Genomic DNA, 27,227 nt, shown 5'->3' on the forward strand with positions numbered 1-27,227 from the left:
TGTACATGTGGATTATGAAATAGGAAATAGTAAATGAAAATGCAAAGGAATGTATTATGAATGAAATCACATGAGGGAGGCTATAGGGAGGAAACTCTCTTAGTCTAAGGGGGGATTATGATAATTCCTAGGACAGTATATACTGAATATCTATATGCATATATATATGGCTTGGTTGATTAAGTTCAACCAAGAAGGGAAGGATCTGGTCAATCCCCTTTGAGGACTTGGATGATGGAGGCATCACCCAAGACAAGGAAAGCCAAGGGAGACCCCCTTTGAGGACTTGGATGATGGAGGCATCACCCAAGACAAGGAAAGGCAAGGGTCTCCCTTGGCTGGACAGGACTCAAAGGTCGGGCCGATCCCCTTTGAGGACTTGGATGATGGAGGCATCACCCAAGACAAGGAAAGGCAAGGGTCTCCCTTGGCTGGCTTGGGTATAAGAGGTTATACCTAAGACAGGACTCAAAGGTCGGGCCGATCCCCTCTGAGGACTTGGATGATGAAGGCATCACCCAAGGCAAGGAATAGACAAGGGTCTTCCTTGGAGGGCTTGGGTGTAAGAGGTTACACCCAAGATAGGATTCGAACTCATCTTCGATTTCCTGGAGGGCTTGGAACCAAGGGGTTCCAAGAGGGCGAGCTTCACGGCCGCCTAAGGATATACTTTGTATGGCATTCGTATCCTTTTTATTAGATAAAAATTATGATTATGTTAATTGAGCATTGAAGTTAGATTGCAATTTAGATTACTCATATATGTATATATATATGTTTGTTATGTTCTAACAATTTGTTTTGCAGGATAATGATCTCTAGCTAGTAGGGACATTACAATCAACCAAGACACCAACCTCAAGATCATTGTTGAAGTTTTTCTCTTCTTTTCTCCACTTCACTAATCTGATCATCATTAGATTCCATAAGACTCTCCTAGCAAAAATTCAAACCTTTATTTCAACTGCAAATCCAGCTTCTTGTAAGTCATATGTATGACACCCCTCTGCATGCTATGTTTCATGCAAAACTCACATAGATACCTGATCCGGTTTTTAATTAATTTTAAAAACTTTTACATTTATCTGCACCCGATGTATATCACCACACTTTTGATTTCACACATCAATAATAAAAAGACCTTACCATCCGAAAAGGGGCCACGATAACCATCAAACATAGATATGATTCGCAAAGGACCAACTTTTTCTGACCATGTTTACCTCTCTGTGAAGTCTATAGTCACCTCAAGGATATTTGGAAAAGAAAAGAAACAATCCACTAGGCCTGTTCCGTCTTTTTTAAAAATACAATCACAATTCTTTCAGCATGAGTGTTCCAGAAAAACATTAACGACAGGTCAGAGTCAATATCACACCACAGCTAAAACATTAAATCTTAAAAAAAAAAAAACTTCCTTACAATCCGTTTCAAATAGGAGCACTATATCTCCAAAAAAACCGCATACTAGGAGTTGAAGCACCAAACACGCCCAACACACCTCGGTCTTAATAAAGTTGATTCCACCTGATTGGCATGACACCCCTTTAGCTTAAACATGGGCTTTTTAAAAAAAATGAACACCACGACTCCACCAAAAATAATGTTTAATTCCACGATAGCTGCCAGTATATTTCTTTACAGACACCACAAAAATCTTATATGCTGCACCTGCCGACACAGTAAAAATGACTTCCATTAAGAACGAACCTGCTAAAACGTTTGCCACAACCTAAAAAAAAAACGTTTTCCACGAACACTGTCAGGAAAATAAATAAGTTTTTATGCCCAGCCATAGTTGTTTTTAAAAAAAACACAGGTCTTTCAAATACATAAATAGCCTCCATGGCTTGCCAGAAATAAAGTGGAAAACTTAATTTCTTACGAGGCCTCTTAAAAGTGATTGTGACACTCAACACCACACAAAACAACTAACTACCTAGAATAGATGAACATTATGATTGATATGAAGCAACACACTCAAACCTCAACATACGCAAAAAGTTACCACAACCGCCCAAAATAGAATGGGTGAATAAAGAGTTTTAACATAAGGATAAATCACCAAACATGCAGCATATTGTTGAGACCATCCATTTATCACGTGGCACATAGGCTGACTAGCAGCTGACAAAGACAAGTAAGCAACCAAGTAGCTGAAGTTGACAAGCAACCGAGTGGCTCCAACAAGCATACAAGCACCTCAAGAAGGCAACCAAGCAACTGAAGCTGCTCAAACAAGCACATAGGTAGCTCAACTGGCCAGGCACACAGGCAGCTCAACCAAAATTCACAAATAGCAACTTAGCACACTCGACAAGCCTTTGGGATCAATGACAAATATTACAACATTTTGTTTGTACCGCCACTTCTATCCTTGTAGCTGTTTTTTTCAATTTGTGCAACTTAATTTTTCTTGCAGGTCGTTTTGTCGCCCTTCTCGGATTTGCCAACTTGCTTCCTTCCCGCCTTTGCTTTTTGTTTGACCCTTTTGTATTATTGTTAGCCTCCATATCCTGTTTTGTTCCAAGAGTTTCTTCTTGTGGTCTCATCTATACCTTGAATGAGTACCTGCACTAGCATGTCCCAGGAGGCTTTTTGCAACACTCATTCTTGCAATAGGTTCCAAGGTATTCCAAGTCAAAAATTTTGTCGAGTAATGCTGGCCCTATCCTCTTGTGTCTTCCATCCACATATCGGCCTCTGTACTGCTAGTACCACGCCACTTCTTCTCCAGCAACCTTCGTAGGTTCTGTTGGATTAGGTATCACCCTCCAAAGTGAGTTCGAGACCGATAGGGGTGGGGGCTTCTTCCCCTTCGCTACACACCACCTAATCAATTCTTGGCGATGAACATATTGTCAGCTTTTATGATCATCTTCAAACATGGGCCTATGGTTTTACCGTTTCCTGTTCCAGATCAAGTGGCTCCTCTTCTTCCTTTCGTCGTGCCTCAGCCTCTTGATCAATCTTGTATGCCACGTACCCTTGGCGGTCCCCTCATACGGAGCCTTCCACATCCAACACCCGCCATACCAAACCCACAAGGTTGAGGTAACGAAATATGCATTTGTGAGATGTTTGTGAATGCATGGTACTACAATACCCTCAACGTGCTTCGGCGCCAACCTTTCATGCAGAAAGGTTATTGGATCAGTCCAATTTTCCTCTGGTCGATAAGATTGCTCCTGAACCACTGGGCCTTCTTCAAGCACCTCATTCCTCCTGATTGTCTAGTCGTCATGGGGTGCATAGCCCAACATTTTGATTCCAATCACAGGATTCTCTCTTTGCTTATATATCTTCAACTTCGATCCGTTCACAGGGTCTTTTATTGGATTATCGTCCAAGGTTGACAGCTTTGTTGAGCCATTCTAGCCAACGAGTCTTACTTTATAGGGTCCCAACCAATGGATTTCAAATATCCCAAGCTTCAATTAGTTACGACCATTATACTTGAGGACCAACTGCCCTGGCCGTGTTGTGACCTTTTCACACATCGCCCCATTGCTAATGGGGACCCCTCTTTGCCAGCTTTCTGCGTTGTTAGGTTAGGGTTTTGGCTGCGTAGTGGGCAATTTTGCGTTTCCCGTGCCCGAGTCTCGGAGTTTTGATCATGCCTAGTGCCGTCTAGGGTTTTTGAAGTTACAGGATCAAGTTGCAAAAGTTGATATTTTAATGATCCTAAGTTTTGTCTAAGTGTAGACCTATTTGAGCGTTAACGTGTTTTTAAACACGCACATCAGTGATTTTAAAGTGCCAAGATATTCACAGATCTTTTGGAGTTGTTTTCTCGCTCCTAAGGTATTATTTAAGTTGGTTTCGCACTTTATTCCAATATTTTCCTAGCATTTCGCTCATATTTTTGGAAAATTAGCCTAAGTCCAGTGTAAATTTAAAGTCTCTAAGTGATTTTGAGTGGTTAAAATGATAAAATCCTAAGGGAAATCCTTATTCCAAGGGTTAAAAGGTCAAATTCCATGCTAGAGGTGCTTTTCCCCTCACATTTCAGATTGCCCAACCCATTCCCCCACTCAAAATCCATACTACACATGGGTTTCCCCTGAAATCCATACTGGCTACTATTTTCCCCCACTGTTTATCCATACCTGGGTCGAATTTCCCCTGGAAGTGTTAAAATTTGGCTAAGTGTCAGGATTTATCCAGACTGCCATTGATTTTCCACCGAGAGTGCGGACTGGAGTGCGGACAATGTTAAGGATAATTCCATGCCTGGGTCGATTTTCCACCAGGATTTTTGTGACAACTAAGTGAGGATTTTTGTCTGGATTTCCATCCAGACAGAGGTCAAATTTCCCCTGAGAGCATTTGTAAGGATTTTTGTCCGGATTTTCATCCAGACACGGATCGATTTTCCATTGGGAATACATTTTGAAGAGTTTTGAGTCCGGATTTTCATCTAGACTGAGGTCGAAATTCCACCAGGGAGGTTTTTTTTCAAGTTAAGTGAGTTTTGAGTGTGGATTTTTGTCCAGAGTAATATCGAATTTCACCCGGGGGGTGATTTTTTGCAAATATAGTGCATTTTTGTCTGGATTTTCGTCCAAGTTCATATCGATTTTCCCCTAGGAGGTTTTTTGTGTGCATTTTGATGAAGTTATGCATGGATTTTTGTCCAAGCATGGGCCGAATTTCCCTTATGGGGTGAATTTTGATATTTTAATGAGTTTTGAAGGGATTTTTCAATCCCAACCTATATCGATTTTCCTTTGGAGGCTTATTTTTGATTTAATTTGCAATATTTTAATAAGTAAGCCCCATTTTTAATTGCTTTTAAATAATTATTGATGATAATTTAAAATTTAAAAGCAAAATTTAATAATTATTTAATGTTCGAACCTTCTAGAACAAGTTAGGTTTTCACTAAGCAAGTATTTATACAAGTGTTTTATCCCACATTGCTTGTGTGGTGAAAGTGAGAGGTGAAAGCAAGTATATGTGAGGTGACTTAGCATTATTTTATTATTATTTCTACCAGGTATCTCCATGAAAACGATTTTTCTCCAAGTTGGGTGAATTTTTAGCAAGGTGTTTTGAGAAGTGTGGGATTGAGGATTTATTTTCCTCCATTTTTTCTAGCTTGCTGATCTATTCCTCTTGGTTGCCATTAAAGACCAGTTTCAGAATTTCGATTTTGCTAAGTTTGGCGATTTTTTCAAACTTTAGCATTTTTTGGTGAAAATTGGCAATTTCATGTTTGGAGACTTGGGCGATTTTTCCTCCACCATTTTTGCTTGCTGTTCAAACCTTCTTTGCTGCAGATTGCTGCCATTAACAACATTTTTCAGAATTTTGAAAATTTCGATTTTTGTTAAGGAAGGCGAATTTTTGTGTTTGGGGTATCCAATCCCAACTTGGGCGATTTTTCAGATTGCTGCCATCCTTGCTACTGCAGATCAAGGCTGCCATTGACATCAATCTTCAGATTTCAGTTTGGCGCCATACTTGGGAAAATTTCGATTTTGCTTAGGAGGTGATTTGGTGCCACATTTTGATGATTTTCGTGCATACTTGTCGGCTGCCATCATTTCCAGCTTGCTGATTCGCTTCAGATCTGAGGTTTGCTTCAGATTTTGACCTCCACTAATTTTCAGACTTAAGTTTTAATTGCCTAGCCAATTCCAACTTAGGCATTTAGCATTTGGAGGTGTTTTATGGAGTTTTCTGTGCATTTTATTGCTGTTGTAGGTCTGAAACTCCATTATTAGGCGGTTGTCCTCAGAAACTTTCATTTCCAGCCACCTAACCAATTTTGGCAAATTTGCTTGGGGCTGTTTCCTTAACAATTTTTCATCATTTTCAGGGATTTAAATCACTTTGCAAGGTGCTGGTAAGTCTGAAGTATCCGATTTTCAGACTTGTCCTCAGAAAACTAAATTTTACCTGCCATACTTACATTCCATAAAATGATTGTTTTGATCATTAGAACTGATTTTTATCAAGATTATGCACATTTTGAAGATTACAACATCTTTTAAAAATCTGATTTTCAGGTTGTCTTCAGAATTGTTGACTGCAGAAGGTGTCTTCAGACATTCATTGTGTGAAAACACAACCTTTCACACCTTTCCTTAGTCATCATTTATCCGGTATACTCCTTTGCATTCTAGCTTGCATATTTTCTAAGCGTAAGGAGGTATAAATGAATTTTATGGAAGGCTTCCATGCCTCAGTGTTGTTACACTTTGAACTTAATTGCTAAAATTTACCAAGTGTATGGATTATTTTCCTGACTCCATCCTCTAAATTAACTAAATCTTTAGAAAGTCAGGAATTTTATTACAAATATTTTCCTAAGTCTAACTTTGAGCTTCGTACAGGTGCGATGTCAAAGTCAGGATATAAGGAAAGGAAAGAACTGCTGAAGACTGGATTTTATCCAGAGTTTAAGATTTCATCCAGATGGAAGGAGATCGCTGATACAAACATGCATTTCCTGGACTTCGACCAGATGCAGCGTCGGATGTTCGGAGTCAGAGATCAGGTTCCTTCCCCAGCATATGCGAATATTATGAAGAGTGGCATTTTCCATGCCGCTGGATTTCCACAGTCCATACAGTGCAGTGAGCTTATCCTAGAATGTGCACGATGTTACGATCTGCTCACGAGAATGATCAAGAGTCCTAAAGGCGTTGTCATCGCCTACCTTGTTGAGGATGCCATTGCTGAGGTGTTCGGAATTCCACGTGGAATAGACATGAAGGATGTGACCAAGGAGGATTATGTAGAAAGATACACAAAGAAGATGGGTGTATGCAAGAATTTAATTAACAAAGAGTGGATGATTGAGCCTAGGTCTCATCATTCCAAGGCTCCCAAGACACTTATGTGCATAGATTTTAAGGAGGAATATAGTGATTTGATATTCCTACTCAACAGAGTGATGGGGATGCCGCAGGGAGCAATATTTGATGGATGGATGTTCTACCTCATTGAGGATTGTCTTAGAGGAACACTAGTGAATTGGTCCAAGATTATAAGTGACAACCTGGATTTTTCAGCTGAGGAATGTAGAGCGGTCCAAGCCATTCGCCATGACTTCTTACCTAGTGTACCTGTTTGCACGATTTGTTTCATACAGAGGATTAATATGCAAAGGTGAAGTCGGGAATGGGCAAGGACAATTCAAGAGTTATGAATGCTACCCCTAGCTGAGCATGCATAGAATCGAAGACTATAAGAGAGTGAATGATGCATTCCTATGTACATCACACGGATGCTGCAAGGCGGAATCCACAGAAGACTGTCCAAGGAGGCAACAGAGTTAATAGAGAAATATGGATCGTGGTATATACAGTTCCCCACTTTCACATACCTCAGGATTCATGGGTTTCAATCTGAACCCTACAGACTCCCTAGGTATCCAACCGACAAAATGATATTGTTGGAAGTGGTGAGACAGCTTCTAGAGTTCGATGTTATCCAGAGAGAGAAGCACAGGACAGGAATGACATTCCCTATTTCAGTTGGGAAGACGTTAGAGGTTTGCCAATCCGCCATAGCTGCCAGCACAGCGAGTGAGGAGCTTGCATTCTATCGATTTGCTACATATAAGAAGAGAGAAAGATTCGATCCAGACAAGAAGGTCGGAAGGGTTAGAGGAGAAAAGTTCACTCATAAGATTGACATAGAAGATTATTGGGCTAACCTGATGGACGAGCAAGCAGTGAAGAGAAGAATGTGGTCCAGAATGTCAGTAGATTTCATGAGGAAGTGTGGACTTTTCCTCATTCCTGATCAGGTATTAGATGATAGAGATTATACACATCCACAGTATGAGAGTGAAATGAAGAAGGCAATCCTATTGCCTAATTGGTCAGAGTCAGAAGAGATCGACCTGAATATATTGATGAGAGAGGTCTTGAATTTGTCCTGCCTATGGGTGGATATACAGATGAATAAGTTAGTTGACATGGGTGTTCCCTTCACTTATGAAAAGATGAGGCCGAAAGAGTCTACTTCCGAGGATGATCAGAGGACTGTCAGTGATGTCAAGATTCATGCAGATGAAGAGAGTCAAGCTCCCAAGAGAAGGAAGAGCACGCTAGGAGAAGTCAAGGCCAGAGGAAGAAGATTGAGGATGTGAAGAAGAAACAAAAGAATTCCTCCACTCATCATTCCTTTACCCCCTCCCAGTGTCTCATCAATCGAAGTGATTGAAGTAACATAACAGAATAAGAAGACTCAACACTATTCCAACAGAGTGATACTACCAGAGAATATTCAGGAGTTCCATGCCACAATGACATTTGCACCTCCTGATGAGAATAATGATTAGCCGGACTCCCCTACTGTCCTTTTGGAAGTTAGTTTGGGAAATGAGGTATATGATTGGACCAAGGATAATCCTAATGACAATGAGGATGTTATCTCGGCACTGAAAGGACTTGATCAAGAAATATGTCTTGATGATTTTATGGAGATGGCCGCTATTTACGAATGGTTGAGGAGAAGTATGGAGAAAGGAAAACAAATGATAGAGGTACAACCTATTGATGATATTGATGACTACCTAGCTAGGAGTGCTAAAGGGAAGGAGCCCAAGAGAGCGGAGATTTTGTCGCACATAGCTAGAGATGAGACAGGAATGCGAATCACGCAGATTGCTATTCCTATTGCAGTCTTGACAGCGGACATTGCTACTCCTATGGATTTCCAGATCACTTCAATCGCCCTTGGTCGTACATCCACAGAGCAGGAATTCCAGGAGATTGGTGACAACCTCCAGGCAATCAATGCAAGGTTAGACAGAGCGGTTGCGGAGAATGAAAGGTACAGAGAAGAAAATATTAGACTCAGAGAGTATATTGCAGGGACAAGGCTTGGAGATCCCACCCTTATTTTCCCTATTGCGGTTGACCATGGAATACATTCACACTGCGAGGTAGCGAGAGGTACACACTCAGAGGTGGAAAAGTGGATTGAAAGCACAAGAAAGCAGGCAGATGATTTCCTTACTCAGTTTGTTCATGCATATGATAGGACAACAGGGCTTATATTCAAAATCTAGTATTTTGAGGGAGTTTGGGAAGAATTCCGGCCTATTCAAGACAAGACTATTCCACACCTTTGGGCATTGAAGAAGATTCCTAATTCTACCTTGGTCAGGGAGAACATTGTGCACAGTGGAGACAGGTACGATTTCCATGGCTGGTATTGTTCACTAGCTGTGAAGAAATCAACTTATGAGAACGCCCAGTCGAGTTGCATGGAGATGGAAGGATTAATTCAGGACATTCAGATGAAGATCCTTGCCTCGATTGAGGAATTATTAGGTGTTGATGTTAGTGATGCTAGTGGTTTACACTTAGCCGAATTAAGAGACAAAATGAAATTTATGTATTTTTGCCAGTTGGACTCTTTAAAGAAGAGTCAGATAGATGACTTGGTCTCTTTGTTGATTCATGTTCATAGTTCGCAGAAGCTCATGCCAGAATGGGAGAACACTTTGAATGCTTTCTCGGATTCATTGGACGTGATTGATTTACAGCATGATACCTTGCCTAGCATTTCCATGGAGGAGTTAGATTAAGTATTGGCTAGATTTTTGGAGTATGCTAGGAGAGAGAGAGATGCAGGGAGGAATCTTCTAGAAGATTCCCTATATGATGACTAGGTATCTTTTCATTGGGCCATATGTTGGTGGCGCCATTTTTGATGTAACCCTAATTAGGGCAATTCTAGGGTTTTGTTGGCATGATCTCGACCGTTGATCTTAGATCAATCTGGGCCATCCATTTTGTAAGAGACTATATATGCCTCTGTCTCTCATTTGTAAGAGAAATTTTTTTGTAGAATTGTTGGTATATGCTGCAGCTATTTGAATCCTAATCATTGTTTAATTGTTGGTGATTTTGCTCTTCAAATGTTGTATTTGCATTCATGGTTCTCAATTCCTCCAAGTTAGATTAGAATTTATTTTCATGTATGTTAGATTGAGTGGAAGATTTGTTGAATTCATTTGTGTGGAATCCTTAATCCATACCACTAGCCTCTTGCCGCTGGTAAGTGCGCCTTGTGTGGTCAACTGGAATTTAAGTAAGCATAACTTCAACTATTACTCGTCCGTTGACAAGCATCAACTTGGATGGTGTCTACGTTTGATGGTGATAGCCTGAAAAATCTTTAAGTATACCTTAGACGATTGCACTAAGCTTGTGTCAATACCTGATTGTGAGACCTTGCCTGGTTTGATTCCACTAGATTCATTCCTCATTTCCTACATTCCTAGTCTTAGAATAGATTTCTTGAACCCTACTCTTTTTCCCCCTTTTTTAGTGAGAAGTAAATCCAGAGCCTTATTGACAAATCTTAAGTTTTTAGCACACCTATTCCGCATCATTCATGATAATCCAAACATTTGCGTAAGTCCCCAAGTGAAACACAACAATTCACATTAACCACTGAACTTACCCACTCGTCAAGACCTGACATGTAGAAACCTAAGAATCATTTTAGTTGATCTCATTCTTAGCATCTGAGGTGATTTTGTTCAAGAGGGTAAATTATCTTGGTAATTTATTCTGTATTGTTATGTGCATAAAAAACACATCAATAGGCCGAAAATTCATTGTCAGAGGTGCTTGTCATGCCAGAATTTCCTCCAACACTGGGCAACCTCCATCGCTCATCCAATTTTGTCAAGTTTATCAGTCGCTCTTTGAAGCTCTCCACCTCCCCCAAGCGGTTTTCCACTACCACATGGAAGCTGGGTACATATATTCTACCTACACATAAGCTGGAATTGGGTATGCCCCATTGTCACCTTATGGTATGCCCAGAGTAGCGCCAAAAGCCTCTCCTCCTAGTCTTCCTATTCTACTCCACAAGATTTGTATATTATCGACACCAAGACTTTGTTTGTTGATTCAGCCTACCTGTTGGCTTGGGGGTAATACAAACTTGATAGGTTATAGAATATCTTGAACTCTGTCGTCATCGCCTAGATTACATGGTTTACAAAGTGCACCCCCCAATCACTTGTGATTTGTATAGGGACGTCAAACTGTGTCACAATCTGCTCGTACAAAAACCTTGTCGTGTTGATGGTAGTGTTGTCCGGTAGAGCTCTTGCCTCCATCCATTTCGTAAGATACTTCATCTCCATGACAATGTATCGGCACCGATGCATACTACTTGCCTTTAGTGGCCCTACGAAGTCGAAAACCCATATTTCAAATAATTCTTGTGGCTGTGACAAAAAAAGGGGCATGAAGTCCCTCTTCAATGGCTTACCCGCCCTTTGCAAGTGTCACATCTCAGCACCCACTCTCGGACATTAGTATGTAGAGTCGGCTACCACAATCCTGCCAATAGCACCTTTTGTGCCGTGGCGTCGGGTCCCATGTGTCCTCTAGCTAACCCCTCATGAGATTCCTTGAATACTCCTGAAATTTCTTCTTGCATCACACACCTTCGTAGGACTTGGTTGGGTCCCATTTTGTACAACATCCCATTTATCAACTAGAAAGTTCTCCTTTTGAGTGACAACTTCCTTCTCTCACTTGGCGGCATATCCCTCGGAAATGTGGAGGTCAACGGATACTCTCCGATGCTCTCATACCATAGTGGCAGTATTACTATTTGGAAAAGGTGAGCATCCAGAAAGTCTTCATTCACTCCCTCTCCTGGCTCTCTAGACCTGATTCTTGACAACAAGTCTACGATCACATGGCTCTTCATTGACCGTACTATAATGGTGAAAGTGAATTCCTAAAGCAACAACAACCACCTACTCACTCGCCCCTGAATGGTTGGTTTGTGTACCAAGTACATGAGGGCTTGATGGTGCACATAGAATGTGAACGGTGTCGCCAGGAGGTAATGCCAAAATTTCTGTATAGAGTACACCATGCCAAGTGCCTCCCTTTCAGTTGTACTATAATTGTTCTGGATATAATTTGGCTATGTGATGGAGGCTATTGAATTCCCTTACCCTAATTCAGGGATTGTGATAATACTGAGTACTCATATGCATAGTATATACTGAGTACTCATATGCATATATGTTAAAGGCTTGGGTGTCGGAAGCTCACCCAAGAAGAGATGGATCTTGCTGGTCCTCTTTGGTAGACTTGGATGATAAGACGTATCATCCAAGGCAAGGAATTGATCATATATGATGATCTTCCTTGTAGGCTTGGATGTGAGATGCTACATCCAAGACGGGAATCGAATTATCCATTGATTTCCCTGGTAAGGCTTGGAACCATGATGGGTTCCAAGAAGGCAGGCATTACAACCGCCTAAGGACGTACCCCAATACTTCATTCGTATCCTTTTTATTACCTAAGAATTGAGATTAGTTTTAATTAAGTAATTGAAGTTTTATTGCAAATTAGATAAGTAATATATATTTTGTTGTATTCTAACAGTCTATGTTGCAGGAAAGTGATCTCTAACTAGTAGGGACATTACAATGGTATCAGAGCTTTGATCTTGCCATCCTGCAGGGTAAAGAGGAATCGATGAATCATTCTAGTCAATAAGAAGGAATCTAACAATACAAGTATTTGTGTGTATGCATATATCCATGTGTATGCTAGTGTTTTTATGTGTATTCTCCATTTTTGGTTCATGCCTGATATGTTTCCAGCATGTTTATTCCATGTGTGTTTCCAAAAACCATTTCATATTGAAAGTCATTTTGAACACTCCATGATCATTGCTTGAGGACAAGCAATCTTGGGTGGGGCGGACTGTAATGTCCCCCCTTTGAAATAGAATTTTCATTTTAGGAAAAGTATTCTTAAAAGGAAAAAATAATGAAATTCATTAACATCCTATTTATCCTATTTGTCCGATCATCAAATACAGTGCAACTCTTGCTTGACTCAAATGTTACATATCAATTATGGACCTCACATTTACCTCTGCTTCATCTAAAATTGGGTCCTTTATCTCTTCATGACTATGGACTTTGAACCTTTTCTAGCAACTGTATGCGGGAAAAATGGGTCGATAGAACTCAATATGTGAAAAACGGAGCTCTATGGAGCCTTGCTCACACACCCACAGGACTTCTTGGTGAAAGCTATGGAGTCATGAAGTATAACTCAGCTTCCCAAGGTTGGTCCCATGGTTCTCTATCTTACGTCTACAGCAACAACAATAATATCCATTAAATTTTTCCAATAAGAAATCTAAACAGTAATGATAACTAAAAAATGAGTACTCTAAATTAGAGTAGTACTTATTTTTAGTGTCAATCAAAAGCAATTACTAGCCATATTAAATGGATTCGAACAATAAAACCCAAAAAATTTAATTGCAGTCATTGCCATTTTATTTTTATCTCTATTCTAATCCGTGCTCTCAAGTGATGGTTGGGAATTTTGTTGAAGTGTGTATTACAATACAGGAATCCAGTTCTGATCTATGGTATTGTAGAAGGGAATAGAAGAAGTCTAGAAGTGTCTAGTGTCTACTTAGCCCATGGCCGTTGTCTCTTTTTTTTGCGACTTTATAAGCCATTTTTCCTTAGGGGACTCTTATTAAGTTTGCACCTTGCACAACTTTAAGACGATGCTTTTGTGGACAAGGAAGTATCTTAGGTAAGTGTATGGAAAAAGTGAAATTTTAAGCGATTATTGCCGCTAGTAAGTTTGGTTTCGCAATAATTGCAAACCAGTTTCCTTTTCTTAGTCCTTGGGTCGACTTTTTTCCAACAAGGATCCTTTATTATTGTTATAGACATTGAGACAATTTGCAAGTAGGCTACAGGGGGAAAAAGGAATTTTTTTACATTTGTACATTAAAAGGATAGAGGAAAAAAAAGGATTGTGGAATAAGAGAAAATAAGCCCCTCCCCAACCACCCATTTTTTGGTTTCATAATAGGAGAAAATAAAAATGTAAAGTGACTGTAAATAGAAAAAAAAGAAAAAGGAAAAGAAAGGCATAACTCTTCAAATTTGCTGCTCCAAATGCTTTGTGGTCTTCCAAAAGGATTTTAGGTCTCTTCCTAAATTGCAAACACACATCACTGTTTGCTGCTGTTTTTTATTTGCTATGTATTTTCTTGCTGTGTGATGTCTTTCTGTTTTTGCTTGTGTGATATATTTTTGCCTTGCTAGCATTTATTTAGGGTTTTAAATTTTTAGTCAGCCGTTTTTTGATTTTCTGTCACATGATTCATGTGAAGGGTAAGTCCTACTAGTGGGACTTGCAAATTTAGGCATCCCAAATGAGTTTGTCAGAGGCTTGCCAAGTTTTTTTCTTGGTGGGCAGGTCTTGTTCAGGGCTGCCAAATGTGGGATTCGAAACAAGTGAGTTTTGTAACTCTTATTCATAGTCTATAAGTTGCAATTGTAATGGGATCTCCTTTTTATTTGATGAGGTATTTCTTTGATTTTGTGGTCTTCCATGTTCTTTCATAGGACCTTACTTTCAGGGAAGATTCAAATGATAACTACTATTATGGAGCAGTGCCATATCTTGATTCTGATTCTTGAAATGTTATGAAGTGGGCTTGCTGCAGCATATAAACTTAAGTGTCAAGGTGTGGCAGTTACGGTCTTCGAAGCTGATGAAAGAATTGGAGGTAAAATAACGAGCATTTCACAAGATGGCCTCATATGGGAGAAGGGGGCTAACACGATGGTAAGTAAACTGATTGATTTTTTTAGTTGTATTGCATAAGAAATCAATCAATTTTATATTTATAATAGCAGTTATCAATCTATATTCTATGGCATAGTTTTTGGAATAAATTTTGTAGGGATCACTTCTTTGCTTCTAAGTTCTATATCTGTGTTTCATTGTTCATTCAATTAAGTATTTTGTGATAAATCATTCATATGATGACATTAAGTGGTTACATACATTGATTTGGATCAAAAGGTACATATTTATGACAAATGGCATACATTTTGGCTTTTTCTGACAGTTACATTCTCTTCCTTGATGAATTTTCAATTTGCAAATGCAGACTGAGAGTGAACCGGAAGTCAAGCAGTTGATAGATGAACTTGGAATTCGTGGACAACAACAATTTGTAATGTCTCGAACAATTTCTTTATTGTTTAATACAATGAATAGCCATTTCTCTCCTGAAGTCAATTTGGTGGACAATAACAGTTTGTATGGTCTTGAGCATTTTCTATATGTCATTTTTCTAGATAATAGCAGCTATTTCCATTCTTAAGTTGGTTTTCAAAATACCTTGTTCTGTATATTGTTTGCCTCAAGCTCTTCTCACTTTTGATGTACTAGAACGGTTTTCAGAAAGATCATTGAATGGTATTCGTATAGATAATTGAGGCCTTATTGAATATGTGTTATATCTGCCTACTAATGCTGACAATAATAATATATTATGCAAATACAATAATAGGTAATGATAGAGCTGAATGTAGATATCTTAATCAGATAATTAACACAACCTTTTCATTAGGCCTTTCCAACTTAGATACACTAATAGAGGAAAACACAACCATAATGTAGGAGACAGAATTTAAAACTTGTCATATACTACAAGGGACTTGTAAACTTTTAATTACAAATTTTCAACCTAGATACACTAATTGAGGAAAATAAACCATAGTTATAGGAGAGAAACAATTTTAAATTGTCAATTTAAAAGAATCAAGTTTCAACCTATTGGAAGAATCACCTCTACAATATGCCAAGAGCCTGCCAGTACAAACATTTTTGAAAAGAATCAGCAAACTTAGATTTTAAATGTCATCCTTCAACACTATAACATAATTGTAGAACTTGTTGAGGCCTCTGAGTATGAGTCCGAGCAGGTCCAAACAAGCCTTGTTGGCTCATTTTACCAGATTTGGCGACTGTGGCTGTGTGGGGTGAGTCCAGGATGAGTTTTTGATATATAATTTTTTTTGTAATATATCTATGTATCATGTTTTTGGAAAATTACCAAGTTTGTGCTCAGTCTGAGGCTGTGAGCCAAAGACTCAGCTCGCCGAGTCTGTGCCAGGTCTGAGTTAGGAACACTGCACTATATCTTCAAACATACTTAGGTTTGAAAAAGTTGTTCTCCTAAGGAGAGCTTCAAATTATTCTATAAATTAGAAAAAGAGAAAATATTTGATCAAGAGGGCTTTTGAGAATCATTATCAATATATAAAACAAGAGTTTTTAAATACAGTAAACAAACATGTAGAGCTAAGTCTATCTCACAACTAGAAATCACGAACACATAAGCAGAACTCCATCTCTGCACCTACATATAGGACCTAAGTAAATCTATGCCTGCTGAGAAGACAAGGCACAATATATGAATTGTCCTGAGAATTAGTTTATGATATCATGCTTTCATAACCATAAACAACATACCTTCAATATTATGATCACCCCTCATTCATAAATCATTAGTTTTCGTTATTTATTTTTTGAATTTCCATTGTCATGTGGAAATGAACTATTGAACAACCTGTTGTGACGTCTCACACATCACCCCATTGCAAATGGGGACCCCCACTTTTTGCTTAACATAGGTGGCTTACTTAGGTCGTCTTCAAGCTTGGCAGTAATCATAGTTGTTAACCTTTTCTTGTGAGAGGAGGTATGTTTTGTTCAGTTCAGGATTGAGGTAAGTTGTCAAGTTGCTAGGGATGCAAGATGTCATTAGGAGTTGATGATTGAGTAAGGAGTGGTAAATTTGCTTGTAGTTCTGTCAGGAACTGCAAGCACATCACCTTGAGGTCATGAATTACAAAACCACATTATGTAAGACCTTGGTGGGGAAGTGGTGTGAAAATTTGTCTAAGTCTAGAGTAAACCCCCTCATTTCATGTATAAACTTATGCTACTGAGGTAGATTGTGCACTAGTACCCAGTCTCATAATCAAGAACTTGACAAAGTGTTGGACCAAGGGTGAAAATTCATGTGCAAAGTTGTTCATGTGTACCTCTCATATGCGCTCAAGTCATTTTTTGCATAGGGACACTCAATGTGCACCTAGTGTTGGATGGGTAAGCTAGGATCAACTTTGTGCATGTCTATATACCAAATGCGCTCAAAAGTGAAGTTTGTGTCAAAGCACCATCTAACTCAGCCTACCTTGTGCACAACCTTACCTCTTATGCGCTTACTTCTAGCTAAGGTATAAAATTCTGCCCATGGAGGAGATGATGAAAATTTGACTAAGTAAAATTCAACCCCTCTTGAGTGCGTACAACTTTGTGTGCATAACCCCTCTAAACCCGAATCATCCCAACCATGTTTGTGCACATGACCTCTCCATTTCCACCAATATTTGATGCATTTCAAAAAATGCAACAAACCCTCACAAACTTGCCATCAATTTTAGCACATATGAAGTTTGGTTTTGACTCAAAAGTGGTGATCAATTTGTTAAGTCCTTAATTTCCACTTTGAAATGATGTTGAAAATGGCATGAAAATGTTGTCTAGGGCTTGCATCAAATTGTAAGGTAGGGTCAAATTTTCAATTCAAAATGTTGAAGGACCCTAATTTCCACTTGAAATTGTTGATTAACCTCTCCAATCCGCCAATTCTTGGATTGATCTTCGTGAAATTCTTGTTACACCCATTGGATCCTATTGACGTGCGTTTTGTGACCATGCCCAACACAGAATAAAGTTTTCCAACGATCACTTTATCCTCTCTTGATCAAAGTTCAATTGTATGCTAAGATTGCAATAAGTTCAAACAATTGACTCCAAGGTTCTGATTATGCAATGGATGTGAACTCAATTGGCTTGATGTGAAATGCTAGTAATCCAAGGGGACTTACGCACACTTAAAGAAGATTTTGGCAAATTAATAACTTAAAGGATACTCTCGAATGATTTGGCAATGAATGCTTCAATTTTTTGGAAACTTTTCAATTGAAATAATGCTGAAAGTAAATGAGGAAGGTTTTAAGGAAAGGTACTCTAAATCTAATAACTTAGTAGATAGCAATGTCTGGGATAGGACCAACCAAACTTCACTTTGCCACATTGAGACAATTACATGAAGTAGGTGCAATCTTCAAAGGTTGTGTTTAAAAGATTCTAAATCATTAATGAATACCATCAGAGAACAATATAAATTCAATAACTTAGATTTAAGCGCACACATTAAAAAACTTAGTCCAACCTTGCACCATTGATAACAATCAGCTATCAACAAAAGGTATGAGCAAGCGATTGTAATGTCCCTGATACAATTAAATAATATTAATTATTGTAAGGCCCCAAATTTAATAACACATCTTTCGGGCCCTTTATTTAATTAGATTAGTCAAGTCTTAGTTTGGTCGTGTCGGCCCGTTTGTAACCCTTCGGTAAAGTTCCCGGAGCCCATATTTATGGCCGAGTCTGTCATTTGTGTTGGGATGTGAATCTGGTATATTTTCTTGTTTGTGCGAACTCCAGTTGGAGTTCTGTTGTCCACCATTTCAGAGGTGAAAGACCCTCCCTACTTGGTTTCCGCAGTTTTGGTGGGATTCATCCCTCACCCTATTCTGCTTCTATTTGGAGTGTGTAATCTGTTGTGCGAATCTTATTAACTTAATCTTCCTTTGTATGTGCAAATCTTCATCTGAGTCTCTTGTGTCTGGCATAACAATAATTCATTCCACGCCTTTGTGCAACATCGAATTGACGAAGTATTCAGAGGGATCTGAGGGCAGAACTCGGCGGGTATTCATCCACCGTCCGAACCCCTACCCCGTACGACCAAACAACATCTATGGGCGGGTATTCACCCACCGTTCCTACACCCTGTACGACAACATCTACCGTATGGTTGCACCACCCTCACCGTGCGGCTAACACAAACATTCCGTACGACCTACACGACCCTCACCGTATGGTTGGCACAAACATTCCGTATGGCCTGCACCACCCTCATAGTACGGCTGGCACAAACACTCGTACGACCTACTCCACCCTCACCGTACAGCTGGCCCAAACACCACCGTACGGCTAGTGACAACCTCCTTTACGTCCGACACCGTATGCCTCTTAGTTGTTTTCGCATCTGGCAGTGGGGGTTTGTGCGTTGACCAGTTCAGGTACATTACAGTGGTATCAGAGCTAGTGATTCTGCCAGCCTATTGGGAGAATCATGGCACCGAGTGAAGGATTGATAGATGCGCTGAGGGAGTTAAGAAGTCAGCAAGAGCTCTGCCAGATCCTCGCAAGAAGGCCTGCGCACAAACCCCCCTGTCAGATGCGGAAACAACTAAGAGGCATACGGTGCCGGACGTACAGGAGGTTGTCACTAGCCGTACGGTGGTGTTTGGGCCAGCCGTACAGTGAGGGTGGAGCAGCTCGTACGGGTGTTTGTGCCAGCCGTATGGTGAGGGTGGTGTAGGCCGTACGGAATGTTTGTGCCAACCGTACGGTGAGGGTGGTGTAGGCCGTACGGAATGTTTGTGCCAACCGTACGGTGAGGGTGGTGGAGGCCGTAAAGAATGTTTGTGTTAGCCGTACGGTGAGGGTGGTGCAGCCGTACGGTAGATGTTGTCGTATGGGGTGTAGGAACGGTGGGTGAATACCCGCCGGTAGATGTTGTTTGGCCGTACGGGGTGTAGGGTAGGGGTTCGTATGGTGGATGAATACCTGCCGAGTTCTGCCCTCAGAGCCCTCCGAATACTTCGTCAATTCGATGTTGTACAGAGGCATGGAATGAATTATTGTTATGCCAGACACAAGAGACTCAGATGAAGATTTGCACAAAGGAAGATTATATTGATAAGATTCGCACAACAAATTACACACTCCAAATAGAAGCAGAATAGGGTGAGGGATGAATCTCACCGAAACTGCGGAAACCAAGTAGGGAGGGTCTTTCACCTCTGAAATGGTGGACAACAGAACTCCAACTGGAATTCGCACAAACAAGAAAAGATACCAGATTCGCATCCCAACACAAATGATAGACTTGGCCATAAATATGGGCTATGGGAATTTTCCCGAAGGGTTACAAACGGGCCGACACAACCAAACTAAGACTTGACTAATCTAATTAAATAAAGGGCCCGAAAGATGTGTTATTAAATTTGGGGCCTTACAATAATTAATATTATTTACTTATATCAGGGACATTACAAATCCTCGCCGCCCAAAGATTGCTTGCCCTCAAGCAATCCATCATGAAACGGTTTGCCCACTGCAGAGATCCAGGGTCCCAAATCAGGTGTGAACACCGATAGCCGTGTCTGAAATCTTCATGCCTCAACATGACCACGTGCACGCAGATGGAATTAAGCGAGAAGAGTAAATCTCCTTCCAGCTTCCGCTGCTCCACTTTGATATAATTGTTGCCATGCCCGGAGTCGCCAAGATCCCTTCGAAGCCAATCATCGAACACATCAATGCCCGGATCCCAAGCTATCATGCCATCATGCCAATCAGTCCTTTCCTAATGATGGTCTGGAATCTCAAAACTCATCTACAATAGGTTCTTCTTATGTAGATGCTGCTCTTCCTCATGGAAGAACAACTCGTCCACTTGACCTGCTTGGCATCTGGTGGAGATGGCAAAGAAAAGGGCATATTTGGTCAAACGATCTACCACGACAAAGATGCAATCCTTTCCTTGCACTATGGGAAGCCTGGTAATGAAATCCATCGAGATGCTATCCCACTTCTGGTCGAGGATTGGCAACGACTGAAACAGTCCAGGAGGTAACGTGTGCTCGAATTTGTTCTGCTGGCACGTGGAGCATTCACGCATGTATTGCAGAATGTCATTCTTAAGGCCCTTCCAAGAAAATTTGTCTCGGATTTGTCTGTAGACCTTCAGATATTTTGGGTGGCTGGCCAAGTGAGAGTCGTGCATTTCTTTTAGAATTCTTTCCTTCATCTTGGACTCTGGCACCAGATAGATTTTGTCCTTGTAGTAAATGATGTCGTCAAACACCTTGTATCTGTCATCCTGCACTTGACCATCCATCAGCTCGCACGCGAATACATGTATTCTTGGAGTATTCAACCAACAGATGTTCCTTCCAATCCGCCGAAATCTGGGATAGAGAACATATGGCAGGCCTTCTTGCGAGGATCTGGCAGAGCTCTTGCTGAATTCTTAACTCCCTCAGTGCATCTATCAATCCTTCACTCGGTGCCATGATTCTCCCGATAGGTTGGCAGAATCACTAGCTCTGATACCACTGTAATGTACCTGAACTGGTCAGCGCACAAACCCCCCCTGCCAGATGCGAAAACAACTAAGAGGCGTACGGTGCCGGACATACAGGAGGTTGTCACTAGCCGTACGGTGGTGTTTGGGCTAGTTGCACGGTGAGGGTGGAGCAGGCCGTACGGGTGTTTGTGCCAACTGTACGGTGAGGGTGGTGTAGGCCGTACGGAATGTTTTTTGCCAACCGTATGGTGAGGGTGGTGTAGGCCGTACAAAATGTTTGTGTTAGCCGTACGGTGAGGGTGGTGCAACCGTACGGTAGATGTTGTTGTACGGGGTGTAGGAATGGTGGGTGAATACCCGCCCGTAGATGTTTTTTGGCCATACGGTGTAGGGTAGGGGTTTGTACGGTGGATGAATACCCGCCGAGTTCTGCCCTCAGAGCCCTCTGAATACTTCGTCAATTCGATGTTGCACAGAGGCGTGGAATGAATTATTGTTATGCCAGACACAAGAGACTGAGATGAAGATTTGTCCATACAAAGGAAGTTTATATTGATAAGATTCGCACAACAGATTACACACTCCAAATAGAAGTAGAATAGGGTGAGGGATAATCCCACCGAAACTGCGGAAACCAAGTAGAGAGGGTCTTTCACCTCCGAAATGGTGGACAACATAACTCCAAGTAGAATTCGCACAAACAAGAAAAGATACCAGATTCGCATCCCAACACAAATGACAGACTCGACCATAAATATGGGATCCGGGAACTTTCTCGAAGGGTTACAAACGGGCCGACACGACCAAACTAAGACTTGACTAATCTAATTAAATAAAGGGCCCGAAAGATGTGTTATTAAAGTTGGGGCCTTACAATAATTAATATTATTTAATTATATAGGGGACATTACAACGATCTTCTCCTTAACACATTGCAATCAACTTCATTCATCTAAATACTGGAAATAAATCTATTCTAAGCAAAGAAAGTGAAACCATGCAAGCTATGAAATGAGACAAGTATACACCATCAAAGAACAATGTATTACAGTTATCACTTCAATAGCTTATCACAACAATCTCATACAATCTCTCCTTTACAAATGAAGTGGTCACCCCATTATATAGGCCTCAAGCCTTGATTACATGCAAACCCTAATTAGAGTTTTACTCAAAAGATTCCACACACATGATGCAACAAAGTGGGAATAAACATTAATAACCCATCATGCCCACTTATCAATAAATTCCTGTTTGCTAAAAATGGCGTCCACTATGTATTAAATGCACCACTATCCTCGCCCAATGTGAAATAAATGCTCCATCATGCAATAAATACACCATCACTTTCTAAATCGGCCACATGCAAAAGATGCTCCATTATCTTATTAAATGAGACGACTGCCATGCATTCTACCACCACTTGGTCAAATATTCCAGCAATGAATGCGCCGTTCCCTAATGTGGTCAAAAGATTCTCGTCCAGAAATGGACAACCACCATCTCACTTATTAATGGCAAATGCAATGAATCTCAAAATGACATCCTCCAATTCTTCTACGAAGACACTTGGCACATTCTCCATTTGGAATTCCGGCAAGGAAATTTCCTTTTTGCACTTGGAAAAAAGTTTCTCCCAATTTGCCACCATTTCCCGAGTCTTCAGCTTTGTGCTGGAGAACAAGGAAACATTTTCTAGATGTGACTTGGAAAATGATTCCACAAATAAAATTCATGTAATCGGTCCCTCAGGAAGTCAATCATCAATTCCTCCTCGGTCAATCTTCTAGCAAATTGAAATATCCCCCTAGGATATTTGTTCCATTTTTTTCTACCAAATGATCCACAAAAAATTTAAACCACAATTTGCGTGCAATTGTTTTCAAAACACCATCAAATTAAACTGAAATTCATTAATTTTCAGACTGTAGTAATAGTTCTCAAATTAGAAATCAACATTGCATTAAAATTCTCAGTAGAACAACAACAAATTTACCAATCCCAGCCACAACAATTACAATCGGATTGGACAACCAGCAAATGAAACCTGAACCACAAAGTGAGCCACCTGAATGATAACTCCATCTGACAATGGGTTTCCGTCCACTGCCTCCAAGCTCAAGGGTTTGCGTCCTCAAACCTGCTGAAAATTAGGGCTTCCTAGAAACTCTCCAAGAAACAATCTCCAAACATATAACGAAGCATGCCCAAAATGAGCCTCCTCAAGATAATAAATAGCTCAACTTTATGACTCTTCGTTTGCTCACTGCCTGTCTCTGGGAATTCCCTTTTATGAATAAAGTGACTTTATCTTATAATTTGATGTTTTCATTAAAGTTACTTAAATCTGCTTTAATAAATAATTAAATTAAGTTGTCTTTTAAATTAATTATTTAATGGGTTTTCCTATTGTCTCCAAAAGGGAACATTACACAAATAATGCCTCAATCGGATTAAGAACTTCTTGTACTTTCTTGACTGGGTCCTTCAAAGAAGTAGACTCCTTGCTGAATCTTTCAAAAGATTCCATTCTAGTGCAGATGGCATAATACCATCGTAGAAAGTCATAAACATCATTCTCTTGGACAACTTTCCCGTCAATCAACGTCTACCTTGGAATTTTCATTAACACTTTGAGTTGCAAAATAGTTAGGTCTTGGTAAATATGCACATCCTCCCATGAATTATCCGTAATCTGCAACCTGTTCAGGATAGAAAGGATTCTAGAATGAGAACAAGCCAAGTCATCAATAAATATTCCAGCTGAAGTGAAAACATCTTTACCCACTTCTTAGAGGATTGTGATCTTTTCTTGACTTCTTTAGCGTTATCAATAGATTCCTTAGGAAGAGAGGAGGGCAATACAAAGAATGAATCTTTCTCTCTGAGTGGGTGCTTAAAACCCCACACATATTCACATAAGACCTCATTTTTGTTCTTTAGCCTCTTAATCTTTTCTTTCATCTTCTTCATTTTCTCCTTCATTGCTAAGGAAGATTCTTCAAAATCTTCATCACCTGTGTCGTGGAAGCATGCCCTAAATTGACTTCTTTGATTACATATTCATCAGGCGTGAATTCACTTCTATCTTTATCTGCTCTAGGCTCAGCCAAATGTAATGTTCTGGATCTTGACTCATCCTGTGTAATCTTTGAAAACTTCCTGGTTGCCTTCTTTTCTGCTGGTTTGTCCTTTCTGCTCAGAAGTTTTTCCAATTCCTATACAGGATCCATCTCTTCTTCTGGTTCTCTTCTCATCCTTTCCATTAACTAGTTTGGAGTGGCTATTGGCGGATCCTAAACTTCCATGGGCACTTGCTCCTGGGAAACTTCCTCCAAGTCTTCTAGAATTGTATCTATGAAACCATCTTGCTCCTATTGCTCTAGACTGGGAGGCGGTTCTTTCCTTTGAATCTTCTGTCGAACAACTATGTGAGAAGTAATAATGCCGAGCATATCTTATGCAAGTGCATTGTCAGGAAGATTGTCCTCCGACTAATACCTTGGAATTTCCCATTCAAACATCTCAACTTCCTGCACGCTGGAGGAATTGATTGGCGATTGTACTTCCTCCACCGTTGGCCTTTTCCTGTTGAAGCTCTTTCGGCTGGGCTTCTTGTTGGACATCTGGTTGGGCTTCTTTACCCTTGTTCTTGAATTCTTAGGAATATTCTTTTCTTTACTATGCTCAACTCCTTCCAGCTGGATTTCTCCTTCTTCAGCTTGGGGTTGCGATGATTCTTTTGTGGCCTCACTATGGGAATCCATATTTCCCATCAATTGGTAACTCAAGCGAACATTTCTGTCTTTCAGCATCCTGGTGTGCCGATCAATCCAATGCCTGGTGAATTTTAAACTGGTCTAGCCAAAACATCAAAATCTTCAACTTGTGGTTCCGACCAATCCGGAGCCTAGATAGGCCTATCCTTCAACTTTTCAAATTCTGTGTAATGTACCTGAACTGGTCAGCACACAAACCCCCCGTGCCAGATGGGGAAACAACTAAGAGGCGTACGGTGCAGGACGTATAGGAGGTTGTCCCTAGCTGTACGGTGGTGTTTGGGCCAGCCGTACGGTGAGGGTGGTGCAGGCCGTACGAAATGTTTTTTGCCAACCATACGGTAAGGGTGGTGTAGGCCGTACGAAATGTTTGTGTTAGTTGTACGGTGAGGGTGGTGCAACCGTATGGTAGATGCTGTCGTACAGGGTGTAGGAACGGTGGGTGAATACTCGCCGGTAGATGTTGTTTGGCCGTACGGGGTGTAGGGTTGGGGTTCGCACGGTGGATGAATACCCACCGAGTTCCGCCCTCAGAGCCCTCCAAATACTTCGTCAATTTGATGTTGCACAGAGGCGTGGAATGAATTATTGTTATGCCAGACACAAGAGACTTAGATGAAGATTTGCACATACAAAGGAAGATTATGTTGATAAGATTCGCACAACAGATTACACACTCCAAATAGAAGCAGAATAGGGTGAGGGATGAATCCCACCGAAACTGCGGAAACGAAGTAGGGAGGGTCTTTCACCTCCGAAATGGTGGACAACAGAACTCCAACTGGAATTTGCACAAACAAGAAAAGATACCAGATTCGCATCCCAACACAAATGATAGACTTGGCCATAAATATGGGCTCCGAGAACTTTCCCGAAGGCTCGAAGGGTTACAAACGGGCCGACACGACCAAACTAAGACTTGACTAATCTAATTAAATAAAGGGCCCGAAAGATGTGTTACTAAATTTGGGGCCTTACAATAATTAATATTATTTAATTGTATCGGGGACATTACATTCTGGCTGAACCACATCCTGATCTTCTTTAACTTGATCTGGCACTTGAATAATTTCACCAATTTTGATAATGTCAAGGGGCAATATGGAAAACATTCTTTTCTTGATTTCAAGATCATCCCTGGCATTAGCCCAAAAGTACTCCAAGTGAAATTTGTGTTTGAACTTCATTTCGGCGACCTTTCGGATTTTATTATACGGGTCAAAGTAGGATCTGGTCATATGGAATGTCAAATGATAAAATGTCAATTCTTCTATGGACTTTTCAGCCGCCACCAATGTCGAACACATTTCCACATAGTCACCTATGTTAATAGGGAATTCAATGGACAACTTCCTCTTCTTCCGAATCTTGTCATTGGCCACCAACTGCTTGGTGAGCTCCAACAACACCATTTTGTCGGTTGGATACCTTGGTAGCTCGTTGTTGTGCGTTGCACATGCCCCCTGTCGCCGACAGGCCCCCCCCCCCTTCCAGTTTTGAGTTTTTTGATCGTCGTCCCGAGAATCGAAACAGAGTTTCTCGTGTCTCCTCGAGCGAGTTCGTGATCAGTTCGTAAGCTGATCGATGTTGGAGTAATGAACCAATGAGTCCTCTTGACTGATCTGGCTTTCGGGCGTAAATGCCGAAAGTTTGTTCCAAAATTCCAAAGCCTAACGCAATGCAAGCATTTTTTTTTCGGACTCCAGGTCCGAACTTGGCGAAAGTCAAGTTGAGCTGTTAAGTTTAAAACGTTATGCGCTCCCCCCCTTTTTGGATGTAAGCGTCCGAAGGTGAAAATTCAAAATTTTGAAAGCATAAGGTGGCAATCGCATTTCGGACCCTAGGTCCGAAATTTCCAAAAAGTTAAAGTTTTAAAACATAACACTGCCCAGCCATTTTGGACCTTAGGTCCGAACTTCAGTGAAAGTTAAGTTTTAAAGCATATAGGCGAATAGCCATTTCGGACCTTAGGTCCGAATTTCAACCAAAAGGGCGAAGTTAAAGTTTTTAAAACATATCAAATGGCGCATGCCTACTTCGGACCCCCGCGTCCGAATGAAGAGGGCGAAGTGTAAGTTTTTAAAAGCAAACAACATCGAAAAACGTACTTCGGACCCTAAGCTCCGAAAAGGGCGAAGTGTAAGTTTTTAAAACATATCGAAATGCATACTTCGGACCCTAAGCTCCGAAAAGGGGGAAGTTAAAGTTTTTAAAACATATCAAATGGCGCATGCCTACTTCGGACCCCCGCGTCCGAATGAAGAGGGCGAAGTGTAAGTTTTTAAAAGCAAACAACATCGAAATGCATACTTCGGACCCTAAGCTCCGAAAAGGGCGAAGTGTAAGTTTTTAAAACATATCGAA

At 40.6% G+C, this 27,227-nt stretch overlaps 1 protein-coding gene across 4 annotated transcripts in view; it reads left to right on the forward strand.

Moving 5' to 3' along the window:
* The window catches only part of LOC131036175 (protoporphyrinogen oxidase, mitochondrial), a 335,812-nt gene that overhangs the window by 71,656 nt on the left and 236,929 nt on the right, over positions 1 to 27,227 (forward strand). For all 4 annotated transcript variants that reach the window (XM_057967998.2, XM_057968001.2, XM_057967999.2 and 1 more), the window contains 2 exons: positions 14,486 to 14,621; positions 14,950 to 15,015. In XM_057967998.2, coding sequence (XP_057823981.1) covers positions 14,486 to 14,621; positions 14,950 to 15,015 — 202 coding nt within the window. The remainder of the gene's footprint in view (positions 1 to 14,485; positions 14,622 to 14,949; positions 15,016 to 27,227) is intronic.

Source organism: Cryptomeria japonica, chromosome 4 (assembly GCF_030272615.1).
Source record: "Cryptomeria japonica chromosome 4, Sugi_1.0, whole genome shotgun sequence".
NCBI classification, from domain to species: Eukaryota; Viridiplantae; Streptophyta; class Pinopsida; order Cupressales; family Cupressaceae; genus Cryptomeria; species Cryptomeria japonica.